The sequence below is a fragment of the Pyrgilauda ruficollis genome, unplaced genomic scaffold (genome assembly GCF_017590135.1).
Source record: "Pyrgilauda ruficollis isolate IOZ18807 unplaced genomic scaffold, ASM1759013v1 scaffold24, whole genome shotgun sequence".
Lineage (NCBI taxonomy): Eukaryota > Metazoa > Chordata > Aves > Passeriformes > Passeridae > Pyrgilauda > Pyrgilauda ruficollis.
The window spans coordinates 12480845-12502315 of record NW_024523648.1 but is presented as its reverse complement, the minus strand read 5'-3'; the positions used below and the strand labels follow the sequence as shown (position 1 = coordinate 12502315).

The 21471-nt window shown below is 39.4% G+C and overlaps 1 protein-coding gene across 2 annotated transcripts; it reads left to right on the top strand.

The window, feature by feature from the left end:
- The first annotated feature begins 7 nt into the window (after positions 1-7).
- On the top strand, positions 8-20957 carry PEX3 (peroxisomal biogenesis factor 3). 2 transcript variants are annotated; one of them, XM_041469784.1, is made up of 12 exons: positions 8-136; positions 8068-8199; positions 9508-9589; positions 13394-13437; positions 14547-14671; positions 16006-16072; positions 16171-16225; positions 16491-16647; positions 17537-17607; positions 18393-18515; positions 19684-19780; positions 20160-20957. In XM_041469784.1, exons 1-12 carry the CDS (start codon positions 64-66, stop codon positions 20241-20243), a joined length of 1110 nt encoding a protein of 369 aa, XP_041325718.1. In that variant the 5' UTR covers positions 8-63; the 3' UTR covers positions 20244-20957. The 2 variants fall into 2 exon arrangements, with proteins under 2 accessions (XP_041325718.1, XP_041325719.1); XM_041469785.1 differs by lacking the exon at positions 19684-19780 and having other exon boundaries at positions 20160-20301.
- Positions 20958-21471: the final 514 nt, after the last annotated feature.

Here is a 21471-nt window from a genome sequence, read left to right as displayed (position 1 = left end):
TGCCGCCGCCGCCTCCGCCCCTTCCGCCGCCGCAGGGACCCGAGGGGCGGCCGGGCTCGCAGGATGCTCCGGTCGCTCTGGAGTTTCCTTAAGCGGCACAAGAAGAAATGCCTCGTCCTTGGCACCGTCCTTGGCGGTGAGTGCCCGGTCGAGGGGCGGGGGCGATAATACGGGGGAAACGCGGTGCCGGCCGTGGGGCCTCCCCGCGGAGCTCCCGCCGGAGCGGCCCCCTCGGAGCTGGCGCTGGGCCCCGGTGTCCCCCCGCGGGCAGGCGGGAGGCGCTGTGCCCCGGGCCGCGGCCCTGCGCCCGCCGGGGACACCGGAGTGATCCCGCCGCCGGGAGAGCCCGGGTGCCAGCAGGACTGTCCGCCGAGGCTGGGAGGGAACCTGCGCGCCGTCCCTTGAGCCCTAAAGGACAGGAACTCGGGCTGCCCGGGTGCTCCTACGGCGGGTGGTGGGGTTACTTTGAAACAACGCTGAAGCGCGCAAAGCGTGGGTGACACTGCTGGTGTTTTTGGGACGGAGGCTGAAAACCTCCGCTTTTCCTATGTGACTTATGCATTGAGGTGAATCGTCAAATATCGCAGAATCAACTAAGTTGGAAAAAAGATCAAGGAGTCAAACCTTTGACTGAACGCCGCCTTGCCAGTTAGACCATGGCACTCAGTGCCACGTCCAGTCTTTCCTTACACGCCTCCAGGGACGGCAACTCCACCACCTCCCTGGGCAGCCCATTCCAATGCCTAATCCCTAACGTCATACCTGAACCTCCCCGAGCACGTTAAGACTATGTGCTCTTGTTCTGTCACTTGTTACCTGGGAGAAGCGACCGACCCCACCTGGCTACAATTTCCTTTCAGGTATTTGTAGAGAGTGATAAGGCTCCCCCTGAACCTACTTTTCTCCAGGCTGAACACCCCCAACCAGCCGCTCTTTATAGCAGCTTCACCAGCTTAGTTGCCCTTCTCTGGACAAATATAGATCAGTTGCAGACACAAAACTTTCACAGAGAGGATTTGCATTAATTATTCAAGCAATTTCTCCCGTAAGGCTCTTGTTGAACCTGTAGGGTGGTTATGGTATAGTAAGCTCCGCCTTCCCTTGAAGTTATTTTTGGGTTGTTTTTAGTAGGAAATGAATTTGAAAGAGCACAATGAATCTGTCTCTCTGTTTAATGATGAAGTGCATGGTTGTGCAGCTGGAGATTAGATACTCCTCAAAAGGCACAGCCATGTCTTTGTGCACTCAGTCTTCAAATGTTCTTGTATCCAGTGTAGATGACACAGAACTGGAACTTGCCGGAACAGTTGAATGTTCTGAGGGCTACAGGGCTTTTGTAGTATATTTTGTCATATTCAGGTGAAGTCCCTTGTGAAGATGAATTGTATTTACTTCTGGATTGCTGTGGTTCTTGTGTTGTCTGCATTCTTTCATCATTAATTCCTTCTAGGGTTTTCCAAAGAGTGCCAATTAATCCATGATAGCAGGCTGGGTGATGGTTAGTGCCGTACTGCTCAGACTGCTCCTCCAGTTCACCCTCTCACCTGCAGGTTTTGTGGCTCTGTGAGTGCAGCACACTGTCACGTTTACCACCACACTTGCAGCCCACCACGTTAAGTAAACAAATATGCTTTCACACACCAGGCTGTCACCTGGAAGATGTTCTCCCTCCCCTTCAACTGTCTGTGTGAGAGTGGTGGGATAGTAAAAAAATCACTTCTCCCAATTTCGGTGGATAAACATGGATCAATTCCCAAGTGGGAAAGCACGTATCTGGTAATTTGTGGCTCTCATAGCCTGAAATCTTAAATTCCTCATGCATGAACAGCCTTTTGCCAGCCTGCAAACCAACCTAGCATAACTGAGTTTGCAGTTTTTTCCTTATGATTGGTGTTGTTTATATACAACTCAGTGTCCCTTTCGCTAAAATGCTACTGACTGGATGAAGTGCGCTTAAAGTAATAATTATAGACTAAAATAATGTCATTTAAAGAATTACCAAACCAAACAAAAAAAAAAAAAAAAACCCAAAAAAACACCAAACAAAAAAAGCAACCAAGATGCTCTTCCTCCAATCATGTCAACGTCTGACTGAAAATATTAAACTATGCTATCATTTTCTGCAGCATGGATCAATTATCTATTTCTTCAGGCCATGTAGTATTTGAGGACTGTAGAGAATTGTGTTTTATGCATTTGAGACTGAAGTAAATCTGGGCTTGCACCAGCAGGTGAACATCATTAGCTGCCACCAGCAGCAACTTTGCACCGTGGTATTTTAAGGGAGGCAGGGAGTTGGAGTGAATTACTGCAGAGTGCTGCTTTACAGCTGGTCAGCAGCTGAATCTTGAGAGTTTTGGTCATCTTCATAGGTATGGATCAGATCTTAAAAAAACCCCACGAGCTACAGTAATGCCACCACCAGTGAATCAAAGCTCTGAGATCTGTGGTGAACTCGCCAAAACATACTGCTGAATCTTGAAAGATGGAATGCAACTTTACACACTGCTTTTAAATGAAGACAGAATATTTGGAAGTGGCTGAATGATTTAAGGAAAGCATCCAAATCTGCTGATTTAATAGTGGAGCCTGGAATCTACATTTCTGTGGTGTTTTTTTTAAGAGCTGCAGGTGCATATTCTGGGAAGGAGGGTATAACAAGGAAAGTGGAACATGACAAAATTTAGTGATTTTAATGCCTTAACTGGCACATGGTCAGAGATTAGTGTGAATATTTAATGATTCATTAGACAGTACAAAAGGGTTTCTACATTGTTACTGATACAGTATTGTATCAGTGTTGTGTTACTGAATTACTGCACCAAAATCAGAGTTGGTTGATAACTTTTCCTCTCTTTATGAAGTGGATCCCATGAGTGTTATCAGTGGCTGTCATTCTTCGTGCAATTTCTCTCAATCCCAACACTACAACAGATTTTACTGCTTATGGAGATAAAAATCTCATTAAATAAGAGCTCAAATTGAGGGGAAAAGCAACTGAAAAATATGTGTAACTCCCCTTTAACCACAGAGTGGGGTTGAGAGGGCCTCACCTTAGCAAAGACCCTGTACAAACCCTTTCTTTAGGAGTTCTTTCTTTAACAGTATAAGATACTTTGCATACTAAAAAGACTTAAATCTCTTCTAGCAAGCAAAATCTAGTGTTCTGGGATAAAACCCACTAGAAATATGGAAAGTAGAGAGAGAGAGAACATGAAAGAGCTGCAAGGACATTAGGTTCACATGTTTATTGGATGATTTGATTAAAGTAGTTTTTATCTCAGTGCTCAGAATTCAAGGTAGATTTCAGTAGATATTACAAAATGATTCACCCCTGAAATTCTGTTGCTACAGTGGAAGAACCAGCTCAGGGTGTGTCTGGAATGTATGGTTCTGGTTTCAGTGGTGCATTAATTATTGCTGAATTTAATCTGTTGCAACCTTTGGCTTGCAGAAAAAGCATTTCAGTTCAGAAATCTCTCTGAGAAAGAAGAGAAAGTTGGGTTGGTTTGTAAGTAAGCACAGGGGCACTGAAAGTATTCTGGTGAGACTCAGTGTTACCAAGAGAATAAGGTTTTAGTGCCTGCGTGTTTTAAAGATGGTTTTCAATCACCACAGGACACTTGTATGTCCCTTGATGCATGGCTTGCTTGAACATAAGGACAAACCACAGCTTACAGAGCTGTTTGTGTCCTGGAGGGATTCAGGCTTCTGTGTGTCAGCACAATTTCTATATAATACAATTCTTAAAACTGAAATTTTCCCTTTTTTTTTTCCCTGAGGTAAGTATGGCAGTGAGGTCAAAGGTTACTTAGGGTTGTAAAAGAGACTTCCTGAAAACTTGATGCCTCCTAATTACCTATCCCATTTTTCTGCTCAGCTCTCCAATCCACCTGTGAAGAAAGGCAAGGGCTGAGGGAGAGGGAAGCTATAACTTTTGTGATGTGAGAAATACCCTACCTCTTGGGGACCACTAGAGTGAACATGTAAGAGCCTGCAGACTTTGTAAACTTCTTGCATTACGTACATTTAGGTGGGAAGAGACTATACAGTGCTACAGCCAAAGAGGGATATGGAGACAAATCAGAGCATATTTATCTCAAAACAAAGTGTTGCTTCCACAGGATATAGGTGCTGTAGACCCCAGGGTGCTTCCCAGCTAAAGCACCAGGGTGCCATTCACACACACACACACCACTTCTCCGCTGGGATGAGGGAGAGAATCAGACCTGACCAATGCTCAGCAACCCCTGAACAGTGCTCCCCCCTCCCTCTGTATTCTCCCCTAATTTTACTGCTCAGATGACATCCTATGATGTGGTGTGTCCCTTTGACCTTCTGGGATCAGCTGTCCTGGCTGTGTGTGCTCCCAGCTCCTTCTGACCCGCAGCCTCCTTGCTGGTGGGGTGGTGTGAGAGGCAGAAAAGGCCTTGGCTTTGTGTGAGCCCTGTTCAGCAGCTACAAAAACAGCTCTCTACTACCAACACTGTTCCCAGCTACTGTGAAGAAAATTGACTCCATCCCAGCCAAATGCAGCACAGACAGCCAGTGCGTATGTAAATACATTTCACTTTCTAGATCAGTTGTAAAACAGTATCAATTGTGGTTTGAGATCCTTACTGAAGTTCCTGTTCTTGAAGGATCTGACATCAGGTGATGGGGTTTTTTTATCACTCATCTGTTTCTGAACCCTCCAAATCAGATGTGTTGGGACTATATTATTTTCTATAGTTCATATTTTGATGAAGAGAGTTAAAAGTTTCCATAGGAATTATCTCCTGCACAGCCTCACTGTTTCTGAATTTTCTTAATTTCTGGTTTTATGTGAAACATATGGGAAGATTCAGCATGAAGTTCCATCTATACAATAGTTTAGCTCATTAGACATGAGTAAATCTTGCTGCTGCAACTTTTTGCAGACCTCCTATCCTATACTGAGTGGTACAACTAAGTTATATTAGTTATTATAAAAAGCTTATATTGGCTTTGCATGTTTATAACAAGAGACTTTTAAAATGTCAGCTTAGTTTTTTACAGGTTTGTTAGCTGACTTGACATCATGGCAGTTTTTGGATGTGGCTTTCTCTGGTCCTGCTTCCAACTCCACATTATGATTTTGTGTGATGTATTCATTCTGGACTTCTAAGTCCAGAATTAGTCTGGACGTAGAGTCTGTATTATTGTCAAGTCCTCTGAATTAATGCAACATGTTAATATAGATACACGTGGTTGTCCTGAAGAAAAATGCAAACACCCCTGCAAGCCCACCCTCCAGCTGGCAGCTCCTTGAAATGCCTCATAAGCCAGAGACTTGCAGAGGCTCCACTGCTGTTCTCAGGAATGAGTGCAGTGGGCAGAAGTTCATTGTCACAGCTGAGACCTGAGTTTCACAAGTGACATGCTGTGTCCTCCAGGTGACTTAGAGGCGCTCACAAGCCCTGCAGCTGGTAACAGAGAGTCTGCTGCTGGCAACCAGACCTTAAGCTTCTGCTGTGTGCTGGGTTTGCTTAAGGTGGGCGGGTGGGTGGTGCCCAGCAGCTTTTCCTTTGGTTAATGCATCGCATTCCAGAGAAGAGGATAATCCTGGATCAAGCAACATCTGTTAACAGTGGGTCAAAGTTATACTTAATTCAGAGAAAGGATGGAGAAACGATGTTGCAACGATATTGTGTGAAGGATGTGTTGCATTGTTTTGGACAAATGTTTTAATCTGGAGACTCCTTGTTAAACCTGGGTGACAGCTACTGCAACTTTGTACCCTCCCAGGCCAGGGCAGCTCTTAGTGCAGAGCAGGCGCACGGCCCTGGCCAGCCGGTGTTGAGCAATCCGCTGTCTCAATCTCAGAGCTGCTGCTCCTGTACATCCCTCCAGGGCACACGCGTGATCCTTCTTGAACTGTTTGCATATCTGCTGTGACACTCATGTCTGTCTGCATTCGGGGAGGGTCTTTTTGTACTTATGACTTTTCTGCTACAAAACCTGGAGTTAAAAAAGATTTATTTTGGGGTGCAGGGAAAGTAAACAAAAGTAGTAATTTGGACAAATGACTATATGTTAATAGAATGTGAAAAATATAGTGGGGTAAAATGATTGGAAAAATCTTGTGTTCAAGAATTGATCACTAATGCTGAAAAAATTGTTTCTATTTCAGTGTGTTAGCTGAAAAAAAAATCAGTAACCTGACAGTTGTATTCTAAATAGATAGCCTAAGCAGGAATCGGTAACATTTTAGATGAAAAGAGTCTTGATTGTAAAGTCTCATTTTTGATTAACAATTAATTGGTGGAATTGCATTTTTTGTATATGGACCCATAATATTTAAGTTTGCATCTAATGAAGTGAATATTTCATATAGCAAATGGGCAGTCTGCCTAAAGACTGTGAAGTGAGGGAGAGACTTACCCATTTCTATTTGATGAGGCTTTTGGGAAATGGAAGTGACTGTGGTTGTTCCAGACTGGTCTGACTTGCAGTTGCCTGTGAGCAAACATAATGCCAGTATAAATAGCTCAATTTTTTTTACAGCTATGAACATTGGAGCACAAAGTTGACAAGGCCTTTCAAACACTGATTATAGTTTTGGGGAATATTTTGGAAGGTTTTAATAATCTAAAAAATGCAGCTGAATTCAAAATCTTGGGAAGTTTGGGTTTGTTTATGGGGTTTGTGTGTTTGTTTTCAGTTGGGGTTTTTTTGTTTTTTGATTTATTTTTTTTAGTTTTTGTATATTTGGTTTATGAAATTAGTTTTGAAACTTTCAGCTTTCAGCAACTGTTAAATGCCTCATTTGTTCCAATATTGGCTTCAAAGTGTGAAAATTGGACTTTGAAGAAAACTTTGTGTTTACAACTTTAGGAAGTACTTTGAGGAAAAAAAAATTAAAAATACTTGATTTGTTACTTGCATTTCTTCTGTGTGCTGTTATTGACCTGACAGATTTGGAGCTGGCTCTCTGAAGAGGAACTTCAGTCATTAAAGTATTAGTCCACACAGACAGCAGATGATTAACTTGTACAAGAGCCTTTTTTTGCATGGGTTTGTTCCTCCCTTATCTCTGTGCCGCTTCCAAATCTTTCATGAGAGAACACGGGAAGCGCTGGGTACACACCTAAGTAGGAAACTGCTGCTGCCATTGGATACAGGAGGCAGCAGATTAGCCTGACACATGGTAGGTGCTGTAAGAAGCCCTGGGTGGAGGGGGAGGAATGCATGGAAAGCAGCTTACAGTGGGCAAAGGTGCTGAGGATAAGCCTAGCAGGTGTAGTGGCATCTTGAGGAATAGGCTTAGGAAAGGGGGCAGAGATGAGGAAAGATAGGAAGAGGGCTGTGGGCAGCCTGGATAGATACCTGAGCCCCTGGTCGTGTGGGACAAGCAGTTCAGAGGGATGGATGGATGTTGGAAGAGGTGAAAATGCAAAACAAAGATTTTTGGTGTGTCTTAATGGAAATGAATATTCATAGTGAGAGTGATGAGGGATGGTCAGACCCTCAAGAGAAGAGTGTGGCTAGAAAGTAGGAACCAGGTGTGGTAAAAATAGAAGAGGCACAGTCAAGCCCCATTGAAATAAGGTTCTTCCTACAGAAGTTTCAGGACCAAATGGAGGAAGTGTTGATTAACATTTTTCTCATATGTGATCTTTAGTACTTGAATTTTATTTCTTACTTCCACTAATTTTAGAAATATATCTTTTAAAAATTTAAGTTTTCATCCATCTCTAGACCTATGCATTTCTGGTTTTCTCTCTTCTTTTCTTACCCTACATTGCTTCTCTTCTTTGTTTCAGTCTCTTCAGTACTAGTTCACATTGCAGTAGTACCATGAATGGCAAGATACCTCTTCTCAGGAAAGTTTCTTCTCCTGATTCAAGTCATAATCCTTGACATTTTAATTAATTTTGAAAACATTCCTTCTGAGTATTGCTTTACCAATATTTATTAAAATATTCAAGACCCCCATATCCAAAAAAAACCCCACTATGTGGCCTTATGCTTTAAAATCAAATAAAGGGGTTAAAGGACCTCTCTCACTTTTTAAAAGCATCTTCTAATATGGCTATTTCTCTCTAGGAGTCTATTTACTGGGAAAATATGGGCAGAAGAAAATCAGAGAAATCCAGGAACGAGAGGCAGCTGAGTACATTGCCCAAGCACGAAGGCAGTACCATTTTGAGAGTAATCAGAGGACGTGCAATATGACAGGTAAGATAAGGAAATAGCTACTGGTTTAGATAAGGGGGAGATATTTGGGGATTTATGCTACATATTGTCAGGATGGAAGAGGAATAAGAAATGTAGGTAAATTCAAAATCTATTTTTACTGGTGCATAAATGGAGTTGTTTTGCAAATAAAGAGTCTGAAAAGTAGAGGATTAAAGGGATTTTAGGGTGCATCTGAACCCTTATCATCAATAAGTCTACAAGTACACATGCATGTAACAATTTCTTGTCACTCCAGAACCCTTTTGCCTTAAACTGCATGTGGTATTGAGGTGTGAAACAGCATTTAGATTCCAACAATACTGAATTTACAGCGGGATTATTTTATTAATTATATCACATTGTTAGTAAGCTGCGTGGAGAACTTGGTGGGCAAATTTTAATAAGAAGTATATCAGGCCATCAGTTCCCTACACAGTTAGAAGGTACCTGACTAGCTGGAGAGCAAAAAGCAAAAGTACTTCTTCTTACTGCACCAGCCTTAGGATTTTTGCAAAGGTGATGACAGAGAAGAATTTTAACAAATTCCTTGTCATAGTAAATACAGGCCATTCAAAACTATTTTCATTAAATAAATAATTGAAAATTGTAATGGCTTCTTGGGTGGCTCTAAGTCTAACCTGTTTACCCTGACCAGTTGGTGTTTTATTTTCATCTTTTCCATTTTGTACTGCTGGGAGTGATCTTACTGCAAGGATTAGGTTTTTCTTTGTCCTTCTTTGTACAAAGTATCTTATGTTTGGCAGCATGCATTCCTGACAAGATTTTTCATACTTTGTCCTTAGTATTTGTCATGTTTTCCATTTCCTGTTCCTGTGAAGTAACAGCAGATCAGACATTGTTCTGAAAAGAAAGGATTTTTTTCCACTAGCTTTCTCTCATTTGTAACATACCTTTCTCAGGTTCTCTTGTTAGAAAAAACAAATGCCAGATCTTTTTTCTTCTCACTGGGAGAAATGCAGCAGTGTAGGTTGTTGCCAGTTTTTCTTCTGGGGAGTTGGAGGCATGTGTATGCAGGATGTGAATACTCATCTGCAGCTGGAGCCAGTAAAACCACATGGTCACATAAGGGCAGCATTGTGCCCCAGCTCCTGAGAGGCACACAGGTTATTGCCCTTCTGAGTACTCCCTGGGTTTCCTATTTTGCTTGTCCTCCCAGCTTTGCCTGTTGAGCAGTGGGATGTACGTCCTATAGCAGCTATTGAGTGTGAGCTGAGGATGGGTTTATAATGTTTTTTTGGTTAATATTAACAGGTTTTGTTGTTTGTTTTTTTTTCATTTTAATAACAGTACTGTCAATGCTTCCAACACTGAGGGATGCCTTAATGCATCAGTTAAACTCTGAGAGTCTCACATCTCTTCTTAAAAATAGGTAAGACTGTCTTAAATGTGTGAAACTCCATTTGTTTTGATGACAGTTTTTTTTCAAATTATATAAGGTAGGAAATATGCAGAATTTTGGTTTAGTCTCCCATTGAATCATTAGTCTTAAGGTATTTTGAAATCACTATGTAAATATTTTGTCATGTTACATGTATTTTGATAGGTATGGCATTTTCCAAGAATTACAGGAAATAATATTTCCATTCAGGTGCTGCAATGAGAGCCTTGTTTTTTGTTGAAATGGTTATAAGATAGATAGATAAAAGTACCTGGAGGATCTAGTTCTCTCTTAAACAGAACAGCATATTATGACTGAGTATGACTGAGTTGTTGATGCTGTGTTTGTAAAAATGTTTATGTAACTTACCAAGTTCAGACATGAGTAGTAGTGGAAAGTATCCAAGATGAGATTATAAGTGCATGTAAGTGATGAGAAGTAGTTTTTTAAATTTTATTTTTGAAGTTGAACAAATAGGGACGTGTCATTCATTAACAGAAATGCTTCCCTGTCAGAAAACACCTTGGGAATTCCTTACAACTGCAAGGACAAATAGCCTCTTTTTAAATACATAAAGTGCATAATAGAATATATTAAACCTAAATTGGTTGGCATATGGCACAGAGTAAAAGTGTTATGTAGGCAATTAACCACAGGATTTCTGAGTCACTCCGGACTGCCTTTCTAGTTTACCTCCAGCTAGTTTATTTATACAATTATAACTTCAGCTGTCCAGCATTTAATAGGTTATTCAATCACTGCTTTTTTAGGTCCAAAAACTTCCACAACAGAGCAGCCTAATTTAAAGGGGGAATTGCAGCCTGAATGATGTTTTTATAATAAACTTTGGGTATTTGCAACTGTTATTGAATATTATTTACCCCGAACAACAAGAAACTGGGTGATTTCTGAGTCACTCCAGACTGCCTTTCTAGTTTACCTCTAGCTAGTTTATTTATACAATTATAATTTCAGCTGTCCAGCATTTAATAGGTTACCTATTCAATCACTGCTTTTTTTGGTCCAAAAACTTCCACAACAGAGCAGCCTAATTTAAAGGGGGAATTGCAGCCTGAATGATGTTTTTATAATAAACTTTGGGTATTTGCAACTGTTATTGAATATTATTTACCCCGAACAACAAGAAACTGGGAAAAGTTAATTTTATTATGATAAATAAATGTATTTGTCATAACAGCAGTCTTATTCAATGAAAAATTATAGATCACCAGATATGTCATCTGAACTGTGCAGCAAATAGTCTGAAACAGTTTGTAATCCTTTGTTCAGTGGTGAAGACAAATAATACCTTAGTTTGTCCTCTGTAGCAAGCATTCTTTTATCAAGATACACCTGCTGTCTCTAAATTGTCTGACCAATTGAAACAGTGTAGGGGTACATTGATGCACCTCTGAGTTCCAACAATCCTACTGAAAATAGAAATAGGCTTTTTTGTTGTTCTTGGTATGCACTTATGAAAACAAAATTTTTTTTAATGCTTGCTACATGCAACATTCTGTAAGCATGGATAGCCATTTAGAGTGGAATTTGTGTCTTAATATTTCTTATTTTACTAACACTGAGGAAGTTTTAACTAGATGCTTGAAAGTTTTGAACTGAAATAGGGAAGGGGTTGTGAAGGCACAGATAATGGAGTCAGCCATCAAAGCTCGCTCCACTTTGAAGTGATTCTTTGAAGAAGGTCTGCTATGCACGGAGGTATAGATTTCTTTGCTTTCCACTTCCATTTGAGAAGATCAAACAAACAGCTCCAGACCCTTGAATGCTGTTGTTGACTATACAAAAGAGCAGATGTGGAGATTTACCTTTCTTTCATGTCCCTGAAGATGTACTAGTTTTCTCACATAATTTGTGTTGTGGCTTAACATGACATGTTATGGATCTATGTTATCATATGTTACACATCATATTATGCCTTTGGTAATCTCCTTTAACTAAAAATCCACTTACTTCCTTAAATTTGAGGTGGCCAGTGGTACACTGGGGGTGTAAGGAGGCTGAAGTCTTCAGACCTTCCGAGAAATTTTTGAAGAGGGACAGCAGTCAAGACCGCAGATGTTCTTGCTTGATCTGTCCTCCTCTTTTTAAAGCCTAGTGATCGGATGAGATATGGTGAAGTCCCTCCTTCTGCAGCCTTGCAGATGTTGCACATCTCCAACCTCTTCAGCACTTAGCTTTATTTCAAACCTCTGTTTTCTGTTTGCATTGCCCTTTGCTTCCATAGCAAGAATGGCCTTCCAAATAAATAATTATGAAGTAAAAGTTGAGTTTTGAGTAGCAGCTCAGTCTTGGTAAATTGCAGGAGATGAATTGCAGGAGATGAAAAATGAATTTTCACTGTTAGGCTTAATACTTGCAGACTTTAACTGTTATCTGGCTGCTGCCTTACGTTGTGAGCATGAGCTCTAGAAAATGTTTTGATGTAGTACGTGCAAGTGTAGTTGGCTGATGATATATTGGCTTCTCTGTATCTCTTCATTCTGCATGAAGAACTTAGCCCTGATAAGTTGCTTTGAGTTCCATTATATTTTTTTATATACAGAAATATTACAGTATTTTTTTACAAAGTCCTTCCTTTGTTTTGTTTTAGCAAAGATTTAAGAACTTGTATAGAGTAGCTTGCAAAAAGTTTGTGGGTTGGTTATGTTTGCCATGGATCCATGTATCTCTTTCAGCTACTGTTTATTTAATGTCTCTTTAGTTTTCAGAGTTGTAGACTTAATAGTTTATTGTATCAGTTTATTTCCATTATTTGATAGTGGTGAACATAAAAATTTTCATTTATGCAAATGACTGCATGTTCAAACTAATGCCAAAGTGCACATGTTGTGCCTGTAAAGAGAAATGATTTCTGGTGAGAAGTGCTGGGGTTTGGGTGGTTTTTTTAAATAAACTGGGTTATTGTAAAGTATTGGTTAATTTGAACTCTTGGTTCTAAATATTTAAGTGTTAATTCTGATCCTAAGAAATTACTAAATGTTTCCCTAAGTGACTTTTACACTTTTATCTATCTTCCACACTAGACATACAGTAGCCATTCTTTACTGACAGTGCTTAACAGGTGAGAATGGCTGGTGAAAATTTTGGATGGTTAGCTTGCTCTTATTCCTGCTACTGCTGCTGTATTGCTAAGATTACCTCTGAATGGTAGTTATAAATATGCAGTGTACTTCAGGCAGTTCAGGTGTATCTATGCAATCTACAGTCTTGCTTTGTTGACTGCAGAATATAAATTTCTAGGAACTGGTCAGGTCAAAAAGTGAACACGCCTCAACAAAAGAAAAAAAATCAACATGTATTGATGTGGATGGTGCAAGACTTATTTTCCATGGGTGGTTGTGATTTCTTTGGTTTTGATGATCAAATATGAACTTTAAACACACCAGGCAATGGTAAATCTTGCAAGGAAGTAGGACAATGAAATTCCGATCCTGCATTTTTTACAAGCAGAAAGTCCTGCTGAATGAGTCAACATTAAATACAGAGAGCATTTCAAGGCCCCAGAAAAGACCACTTTGTACCATCAGTGGCTTTTTCTGACTGCATGCATCACTAAATGCTACATTTATACATTAATGTTTGAATATCTTTTCTGTGCCTTTATAGTGTGTGGTTTATATACTGCTTTCTTGAATGAGATATAGACCTGGATATGATTTGGGTAATCATGGTAGCTAAATAAGTTTGCCTTAGAGCACTACTATGTCATTTAACATACTTGTTAATTTCCAAGTAAAATGCAATTCTTAATATTTCCATTTATTTTTCCCACAGGCCAGCAAACAAGTTAGAAATCTGGGAGGATTTAAAGATAATAAGTAAGTGGAAATGAAAGATTACATCTGGATAATTATTTAGTGTAGATTTATAATGTCTTTCACGCCATTTAAAACAAACTTTACACTGGGTTGTTTCAGTAGATATGAAGATAGTGTAACACACATGGCAAACCCCCTCCCTGTCCCTGCACCCCCAAAGGCTTTTCATGAAGGAACTTTTTTTAGCCCCATGGGAAGTTAGAAGCTCAGAGACCAAGATGCAGAATTCTGTTGGCCTTTCTGCTACTCTGCTCAGTAAAACTTTGTGTGTCCTTTCTGTGTCATTGCAATAAAATGAAACTAGTTCCAAAAATTGTATGGTGAATGTAGTGGAAATTCAATCAGAAATGTAGGTCAGCCTTTACGTATCCAGCAGTTCCCTCTTTTTTTTTTGAGCCTTTTGGAGAGAACCACTATAGCAGTGGGCATGAAGCCTTTGGATCATCTTATTTATTGGCTGATGGAAGCAGTGGAAGGGAAGAAAAAACTCAGATAATTATGCAGTGAAATTCTACCATTACTTCTTTTGCTTCCTTTTGTTTTTTTCTCTTTTTCATAACACCTTTACAGAAACTACTTTTGATCTGACTCCTTTCTTCCATTCTGTATCTGTTAATGATGCTTCTTCTATACATCCTCATTGCCTACTGGCTGGTAGCTGATGCTCATTTTCATTTTCCTTCTTTAGATCTTAGCTGCTTCTGTCTTAGGTAACTCTTTTGACAAGCTGCAGTTGTGTCTGAATTGCATGATGAGGGCTAATATATAGACTGAGTATTTCCTGGCCTAATGAAGAAAGGTGATTTGACACCAAACATTTTCCTTCTGGAACAACTTGTATGATTTTTATTTTCTCAAAAATAACTTGTGTAATGTGTAAAGTGATATTAATATAGGACTTTAAATGGGACACTTCGATGTAGATCCAGCACGTTAGACTCATGACCATCTTGGGTATGTGTTGTGCAAACATGTTATGACAACAAGTGAGAGAAATGTGACTGCATATTTAAAAGTAATCAGCACTTCTGAGTCTTGGAGAGCACTTTTTCCCCATGACTCACCCTTATTTCCCAGACTTGGCAGTGCCTCTCTTCTGTCTTCCCAAGGTTTCACACGCAGCATTGTGGCTGTGTACAGCACCTGCATGCTGGTGGTTCTCTTGCGGGTCCAGTTGAACATCATCGGCGGTTACATCTACCTGGATAACGCCGCGCTCGGCAAGAACGGCACAGTAAGTGTCTTGCTTTGCTTCAAAGGTAGGACTTGGACTTCCTTGGAAGGGAAAGGATTATTTGGTGAGATGAGAAGGGCGTAGCTTAGGGCTATTGGAATGAAACCAAGGATCCTTACAAGAGTGGGATACATAGGAGCATTACTGGCAGCGCGATATATTGATGTCCTTTAATAGCATCTAAATTTGGATGATGTGATACTGTTGCTTACCTGAATACCAGCAATATTGGAGAATGCCTTTTGTCTGCATTTGTCTTGCCTAAAGAAGGCTGCTTTCTGTCTAAACACCAACATGAAATTATTTCTTTGCTTTGATTTTTTTGTGAAATGGTAATACCATATGAATGATTCAAGATGTGAAAGCAAAGGTATACATAATATAAGGTCTTCCTAGTACATACATTAATTTCTCCACTGAACTTTTTCTGAGATTGAAGAAGAAAAATATTGTCTTTGAAATTTTGACTGTTTGGTTTCACTCCAAAAGATCATCTACCTAAATGTCTGTTGGTGGGGCCAAGCAAGGTAGAAGAGCTGGTTTTTGTTGATATAGTGTATCACTGCTCAGTAAAAATAGATCACTCCCACAGTAAGCAAACACCCGTTGTAGAGAGTGGGTCCTGCAAATTGCTGAATGGCTCATCTAAAAATAATGGATACAAGCTGATTAGTTCTCATCTGCCCCCCTGTGATAGCTCCTGCTGAGAGTCAAGGAACAGCATGTCAATGCAGGATGGAGAAGAGCTTTCAATAGGAAGGCCAGAGTTGACTGAGGTAGTGCTTCATTTTGTAAAACCTGAAAAAGCTGTTTTAGAAGGGCAGAATGAGTTTGAGCTAGAAATGTTCCCTCTCTGTTAGTTTCTCATACAGAAGTGGGTTGACAGGGCTAACTCTGAGGCATTACATTGGGACTAACTGGAATCCTGTCTTGGTTTCTGAAAGCTTCTTTTCTGTCACATAAACTTTTAATAGATTTCAGCACAAATACCTTACTCCACTAGATTTAATTTCTGGGGTTGTGGAGAGTCCAGTTTCACCTGCAATGCAGGTTTTTAAGAGAGTTTCCTTTAGGTGAATGAAAAGAGAAAGATTTTTCTGTGCCACTGAAGATGGAAGAGAAATCTGTATAGGTTTGAAGAAAAGAATTCCAGAAGACTTATGACAGATCCAAGGGTTGATGGGCAGGAAGAGTCAGTACAAAGTTGAAGAGAGTGGGGCAATCTGTTTTCTGAAGAGTATTAAAAAGATTAGGGAAATGATTGTTGAAATTATTTTTGCATTGTTCTCTACTGTTGACATGTTACAGACCTGTTGGCTTTTTTTCCCCCACAGACACCACTAGCACCCCCTGAAGTCCAGCAGCAATATTTATCAAGCATTCAGCACCTTTTAGGAGATGGTATGGTGCTTATTAAGACCTAACTACACTTACAAAATTCTGCTTTTTTTTGGGACTTGAAGAAATCATTAGAATAATTTTTACTTTCTTCCTTTTAGGACTGACTGAGTTAATAACTATTGTTAAACAAGCTGTGCATAAAGTTTTTGGAAGGTAAGAGCCTGTATTTCTCTGTGGTTAGCTCCTAAGTTTTATTGTGATGATTGTTCCCAAAATAAAGAGTTTTATAAGAATTAGGGGGAAACAAAAGCAGGCATATTGACTTTTTTAAAACAATGCTTTTATTATAGCTGGCTGTGTTTGCCAGTGCAAACCCACATAGGTGATTGGAATTTTGTTACTTGTAAACATGTTATTGGTAGAAAGAGAAAGCAGCATTACTTATTTTGCAATCAAAACTGGTCATTTTCCTTTCCAGTATTTCCCTTAAGCAGACCCTGTCTCTTCTGGAACTGGAACAGAAACTTAAAGATATCAGGGAAGTAGTGGAACATAAAGATTCAGATCAGATTGCATCTTATTCTCCCTTATGTCATTATCTGATGCCAGATGAAGAAAACCCTTTGGCCAGCCAGGTACTTGACTCAGTTCCTTTCACCTTTTTTCATTCTGCTTTTTTTTTTTGGAGTTTTTTTGGAGAAGGAAGGGTGCATAACAGTCCTCTAGTATACCATGACATCTGTGTCTTCAATAAATGGCGAAGCCTCTTCCATCATAAATCAAATGTCCTTATCATTTTAACCTAGGCACAGTTGTATTTTATTCAGATTTGATCGAAAACAAGTTTCACCCTCAGAATGTCAGCTTTGTGCTCAGAAATGCAGCCCATTTACTGCCTTTAGCCTGTGAATAAAGCTGTGACACAGCACAGCTTAACTCAGCCCTAAGATAAATTGTGTTGTCCACACTTGTGTACCAGCAGTATTCATGGAGTGTTGGAGCATCTTGGCTGGTGCACAAGAGAATGCTGTGCTGGAGTCCTGTGGGCTGAAAAATGAACAGGAGTCAAGAGAAAAGTGTATCTAATCTCAGTTGCAACATTAATTTCTTTAATTTTGTGAAGGTGTTTGTCTCCATCCACATGACAGGCTGGAGAAAACTCATTCTTCACTTGGTGTTACACTGGTGTAATGAGGAAACCTGGGCTTCAGCATGTGGCTACATGCGCTTATTGCTTTAACTTTGTCTGATACCCTGGGATGATTTGAGTACTGAAGGTCAGAATTGGAAAAATTACTTCCTCAAACAGTCTGGTATTTCCAGCTAGTATTGTTTTTAGTTAAAAAATCCTACAGTGACCATTTAAAAAATAAATTATAAAGACTCTAATTTACAACAATATTTTCTTTTATATTTGACTTGTACTTTTATCTTGACTTAATTCCATAGTACTCAGCTTTCCTATTTCTGCTGTTATGGTTGCTGATGGCACTTGCTAATAGTGTCTGTCTTTGGTTTTTCCAGGCCTGTGGACTCACAGAAAGAGACATTGCTACAATTAAATTACTGAATGAAACTAGAGATATGCTAGAAAGGTATAGAGAAATATGATGTATTCACATTAAACTCCTCCTCAAAACTATTGTTTATGTAAGACAATTACTTCCATACAAAAAGCTGCCAACTTTTCATTTGAGAAATGTGACCATTCTTCATTAAATTTTTCTATTTATCAGTTGTAGGCTGGGATTTTCAAAATTTGTGAGCTCTGAAACTTTTAAAGAAATAATGCTGTCTTAATGAGATACCCAGGATGTCCTTGGCAATCAGACCTATTATCTCTTCCTCACCCACTCTGTAGTAATGTAGGAACAGAGGAGTACTTCTCTTCTGCTAAAGCAGGGTAAATTGAGAGTAATTTTCTTGAATTTACTTGCTTTGATAAAGTGAACACCAGTTTTGGCTTACTGGAATTTATTTTTAATGCATGGTTTTGAGGGTGGTTGTATGTATATACTAGAGAGCTGGTAAAAGTGAGGCTCCTATAATAAAAATAGGATATGAGGGAATTGAGACAAATGCCAAACTATTCTTAACAGTTTAGCTGCTAGGGATGTGGGGCACTTCAAGGTTAAGTCACTTCTATGTTATTGCTTAGTAAGAAATAGAAGTGAGGAATGCTTCAGGTTTATCTGGGTTTTAGTAACCTTAGCATAGAGTTCAGGTTCTTCAGGGTGCTGGTGTTTCATGAGGTGACAATGCTAGTGGCATTTGTCTGGCTCACACATCACCCATGAGGGGAGGCACACCTGTAGCACTGAACACTTGCAGGGCTTTTTAGTTTGAAAAAAAACTAAACCGAGGAATTCTTTCTTTTCAGTCCAGACTTCAGTACAGTTTTGAGCACATGTTTAAATAGAGGATTCAGTCGACTGCTGGACAATATGGCAGAATTTTTTAGACCTACTGAAAAGGACCTTTCTCAAAACAGCTCTGTAAATAGGTAAATGTTTTCATTTGTTGTGGTTCTTTTGTCAGTAATGCTTTGGGTTCATAGTGAATTCCAAAAAGGCTCTTGATTTTCCTGCCTTCTTGGAGTTCTTTTGCTGGAAATATTGTTCTGCTTCTTCAAGGATCACTGGGTTCTCCTTGCTGTGGCCAAGTAGGCAGCTAGGAGGATTCATGTTTCCTCCCATCCATGAAATCACTAGAATTGGGTGATGTTCTTTCCCACCTTTACTTGCATTCCTAGAAGTAGAGATCAGATGACCTGTACCCACTTCTTGCCTGAGCACAGTACAGGCGGGCTGCCTTTTGGGCTGGGGAGGGCTCACCTTCTGGTGGTGACTCCTGACCGATGTGCCCAGTGAGGCTGTGAGAAGGAGAGCCCTCCCTCCCCTGCAGCCCATGAGCTCCAAGCACCCCAGCCTCCATCAGTTCCTGTGGTTCTCAGGGAAGGGGGATGGGCATTTCCCTGATCCTCTGGTGACAGGGAGCCAAAGCTGCCATGGAGCTTTAGGTTTCACTGGTATGCAGATAAAATGCAGTAACATGTAGGATTTTCTACATCCTCCTACAAGAGTGTTTAAAAATAGCTTTTAAACTGAAGTTAACTTGTGTTTTAAGCAGTGTGGTGAGAGCATTACAAATCCAAAAGCTGAGTTCAAATAATTGAAATAATCTTTCTCAAATATTAAAATTAAAACCTGGAATGATAACTGGGTTTATGTGTGTTTATTATTGTAACTTGGCTTTCAGAGAGTTATGTTTTAATTTAAATATATACTATTTACATCACTTAAAATACCCCAGTCTGTAGTTTGGCTATCTGCCTAAGTCTGGTTTAGTTTGAAATAGTATGAAATTGTAGACAGGCACGTCTATGACCTGTCTACTTACATACACATGCAATGACTCTGACTAAACCATAATACTCTTGCATGAGAAGCAAGTGTGAAACTGCAATAGGAACATGGACTGGAATTGAATTGGTACTTCTCTATATTAAAGGAAAACCTTGATATGGAGAAAAAAACCTTCATCCATACATTTTAGTTTACAGTCTTTCAATTCTTACTTTTTAAGTAATTCTAATTACTTAGAATTACATAGTCACAGTTTAGTAGCTTCATCTGTGTCTGAGCAGGTCAGTATTTTTTATTCTTTCCTAGTCTTTCCAGTGTCAGTCTTCCTTTAGCCAAGATAATTCCAATAATAAATGGACAGATCCATTCAGTATGCAGTGAAACACCCAGTCACTTTGTTCAGGTAAGAATCTGCCTTATTTACAGTATCCCAAGTAAAATCTTGAAATTAATGTTGTAAATTTCTTTTTAAGAATTTGTTTCATTTCAGTGGCTTTAAAAAATAAATTGAAAACAGTTGCCGTAACAAACTTTTTGTCAACTGGTATCTTCCAAAAATACACAGTTTTTCTAAAACTTTCTTCTGCTGAACCATGCAGAAGCACAAACTTTTGGCCTTGGTTCTACCTGCAGGTCTGCTCCTAAACCTTTCTAAAGCAAGAAGTTTGAGCTGTGCCTGTGGGAGTGCCAGGTGCCTTTCTTAGGAATTCTCTACTGCAGTACAGGCAGAATAGTGGGGAATGTGTTTGATTAAGGACGTTTATTTTATACATTTCTTCCAGGACCTGTTGATGATGGAACAAGTGAAAGATTTTGCTGCTAATGTTTATGAAGCTTTTAGTACCCCTCAGCAACTAGAGAAATGACCTGCACATTTTTACAAATGGATGATGTATTTATAACAAATCTCTGGTGACTACTGATGAGACTTGGGTTAATTTTATAATGGTGTAGGAGTGGCAGACCAGCAGAAAGAGCACTCTGAGGAAGGTGGGAGTGAGCCCATATTTTCTTCTAACCAAATCATACTTCACCCATTAAAAATGTTCTTGTTGAAAGAAACATTGTAAGTGAAGACTTTTCTATTTAAAAAGTGGTTAAACTCTTCTGTAATTCCTTGGATTATTTTTTATTGCATCTGAAAGGCATCTGGTGGCAGTATTACAGCAAGTTACTAAAAAAGCCATTTTTTTGCCTGGGCTGTGTAAGTTTGGGGAAGAACTAATGATAGTGATCTAAGAATAGCGCAGAGCAGCAAAATGAAGTAATGCTTTTTTCTTCTTCTTCCCCCAGATTTTTCTTTCCATGAAGTAAATATTTTTGCCCTTAACTTTACAAATCTTGCTCCAAAGTCTCACATTCTTCAGAAAGCCTTTAGCAATGGATGCATGTTCCCCTTGAATAAGCTGGGGGTCTGCTCTCTCTGTTACTTAGTACTAAAGGAATGTGGTTTTTTAGACATACTCTTGTTTATGCTGTTCAAACAGCTACACTGTACACATTACCTTGTAAATATTTTATCTTAATTTGTATTAATTTTGAGCCCAATTGTCTGTATTGTAATAAAATATTTTAATGTATAATTTGTGTGTGTATTAACATTACTAGGGAAGAGAATAACCTGACCTATCCAATCAACTCAAAATCCTGACAGAGTTGAAAGAATAAATTTAACTTATACAGTACTAATGTTGCACTCACAAACATTACTCAGGGAAAATAAACCTTCAATCTCTACACTGAAACAGAAATAATTCATGCTTTTTGTTGTCCTTTTTCTCCTCCTCTTTGCAAGTTTCACCTTGTGTGTCTGTCCCTACAAATCATGACACATGATGAGTTTGGAAATTTTTCAAGTTGGATGCAGTCTACTCTCTGCTTAAAATGTTGTTTCTTTGCCAAAGCTGAAGATCCCTAGCAACTCCTGATTATTTCTCTTTTTCAAGAGTTAGTCACTGAAGTATATATTTTGCTTAATAGGCTACAGAAGGCACCCTGGTAACTGTGTATAAACAAAGGCTGTAAACAAGAGGCAAGTTTTATGCCATGTAAAATTATACAAAATATAAAACCCAACCCTCTCCCAGTTTACCT

Coding starts and splice junctions, on each gene's coding strand:
- PEX3 (XM_041469784.1), top strand. CDS start 64: ATGCTCCGGTCGCTCTGGAGTTTCCTTAAGCGGCACAAGAAGAAATGC. Junction 14,672..16,005: donor CGCTCGGCAAGAACGGCACA/GTAAGTGTCTTG, acceptor TTTCCCCCACAG/ACACCACTAGCACCCCCTGA. Junction 16,226..16,490: donor GTGCATAAAGTTTTTGGAAG/GTAAGAGCCTGT, acceptor TTTCCTTTCCAG/TATTTCCCTTAAGCAGACCC.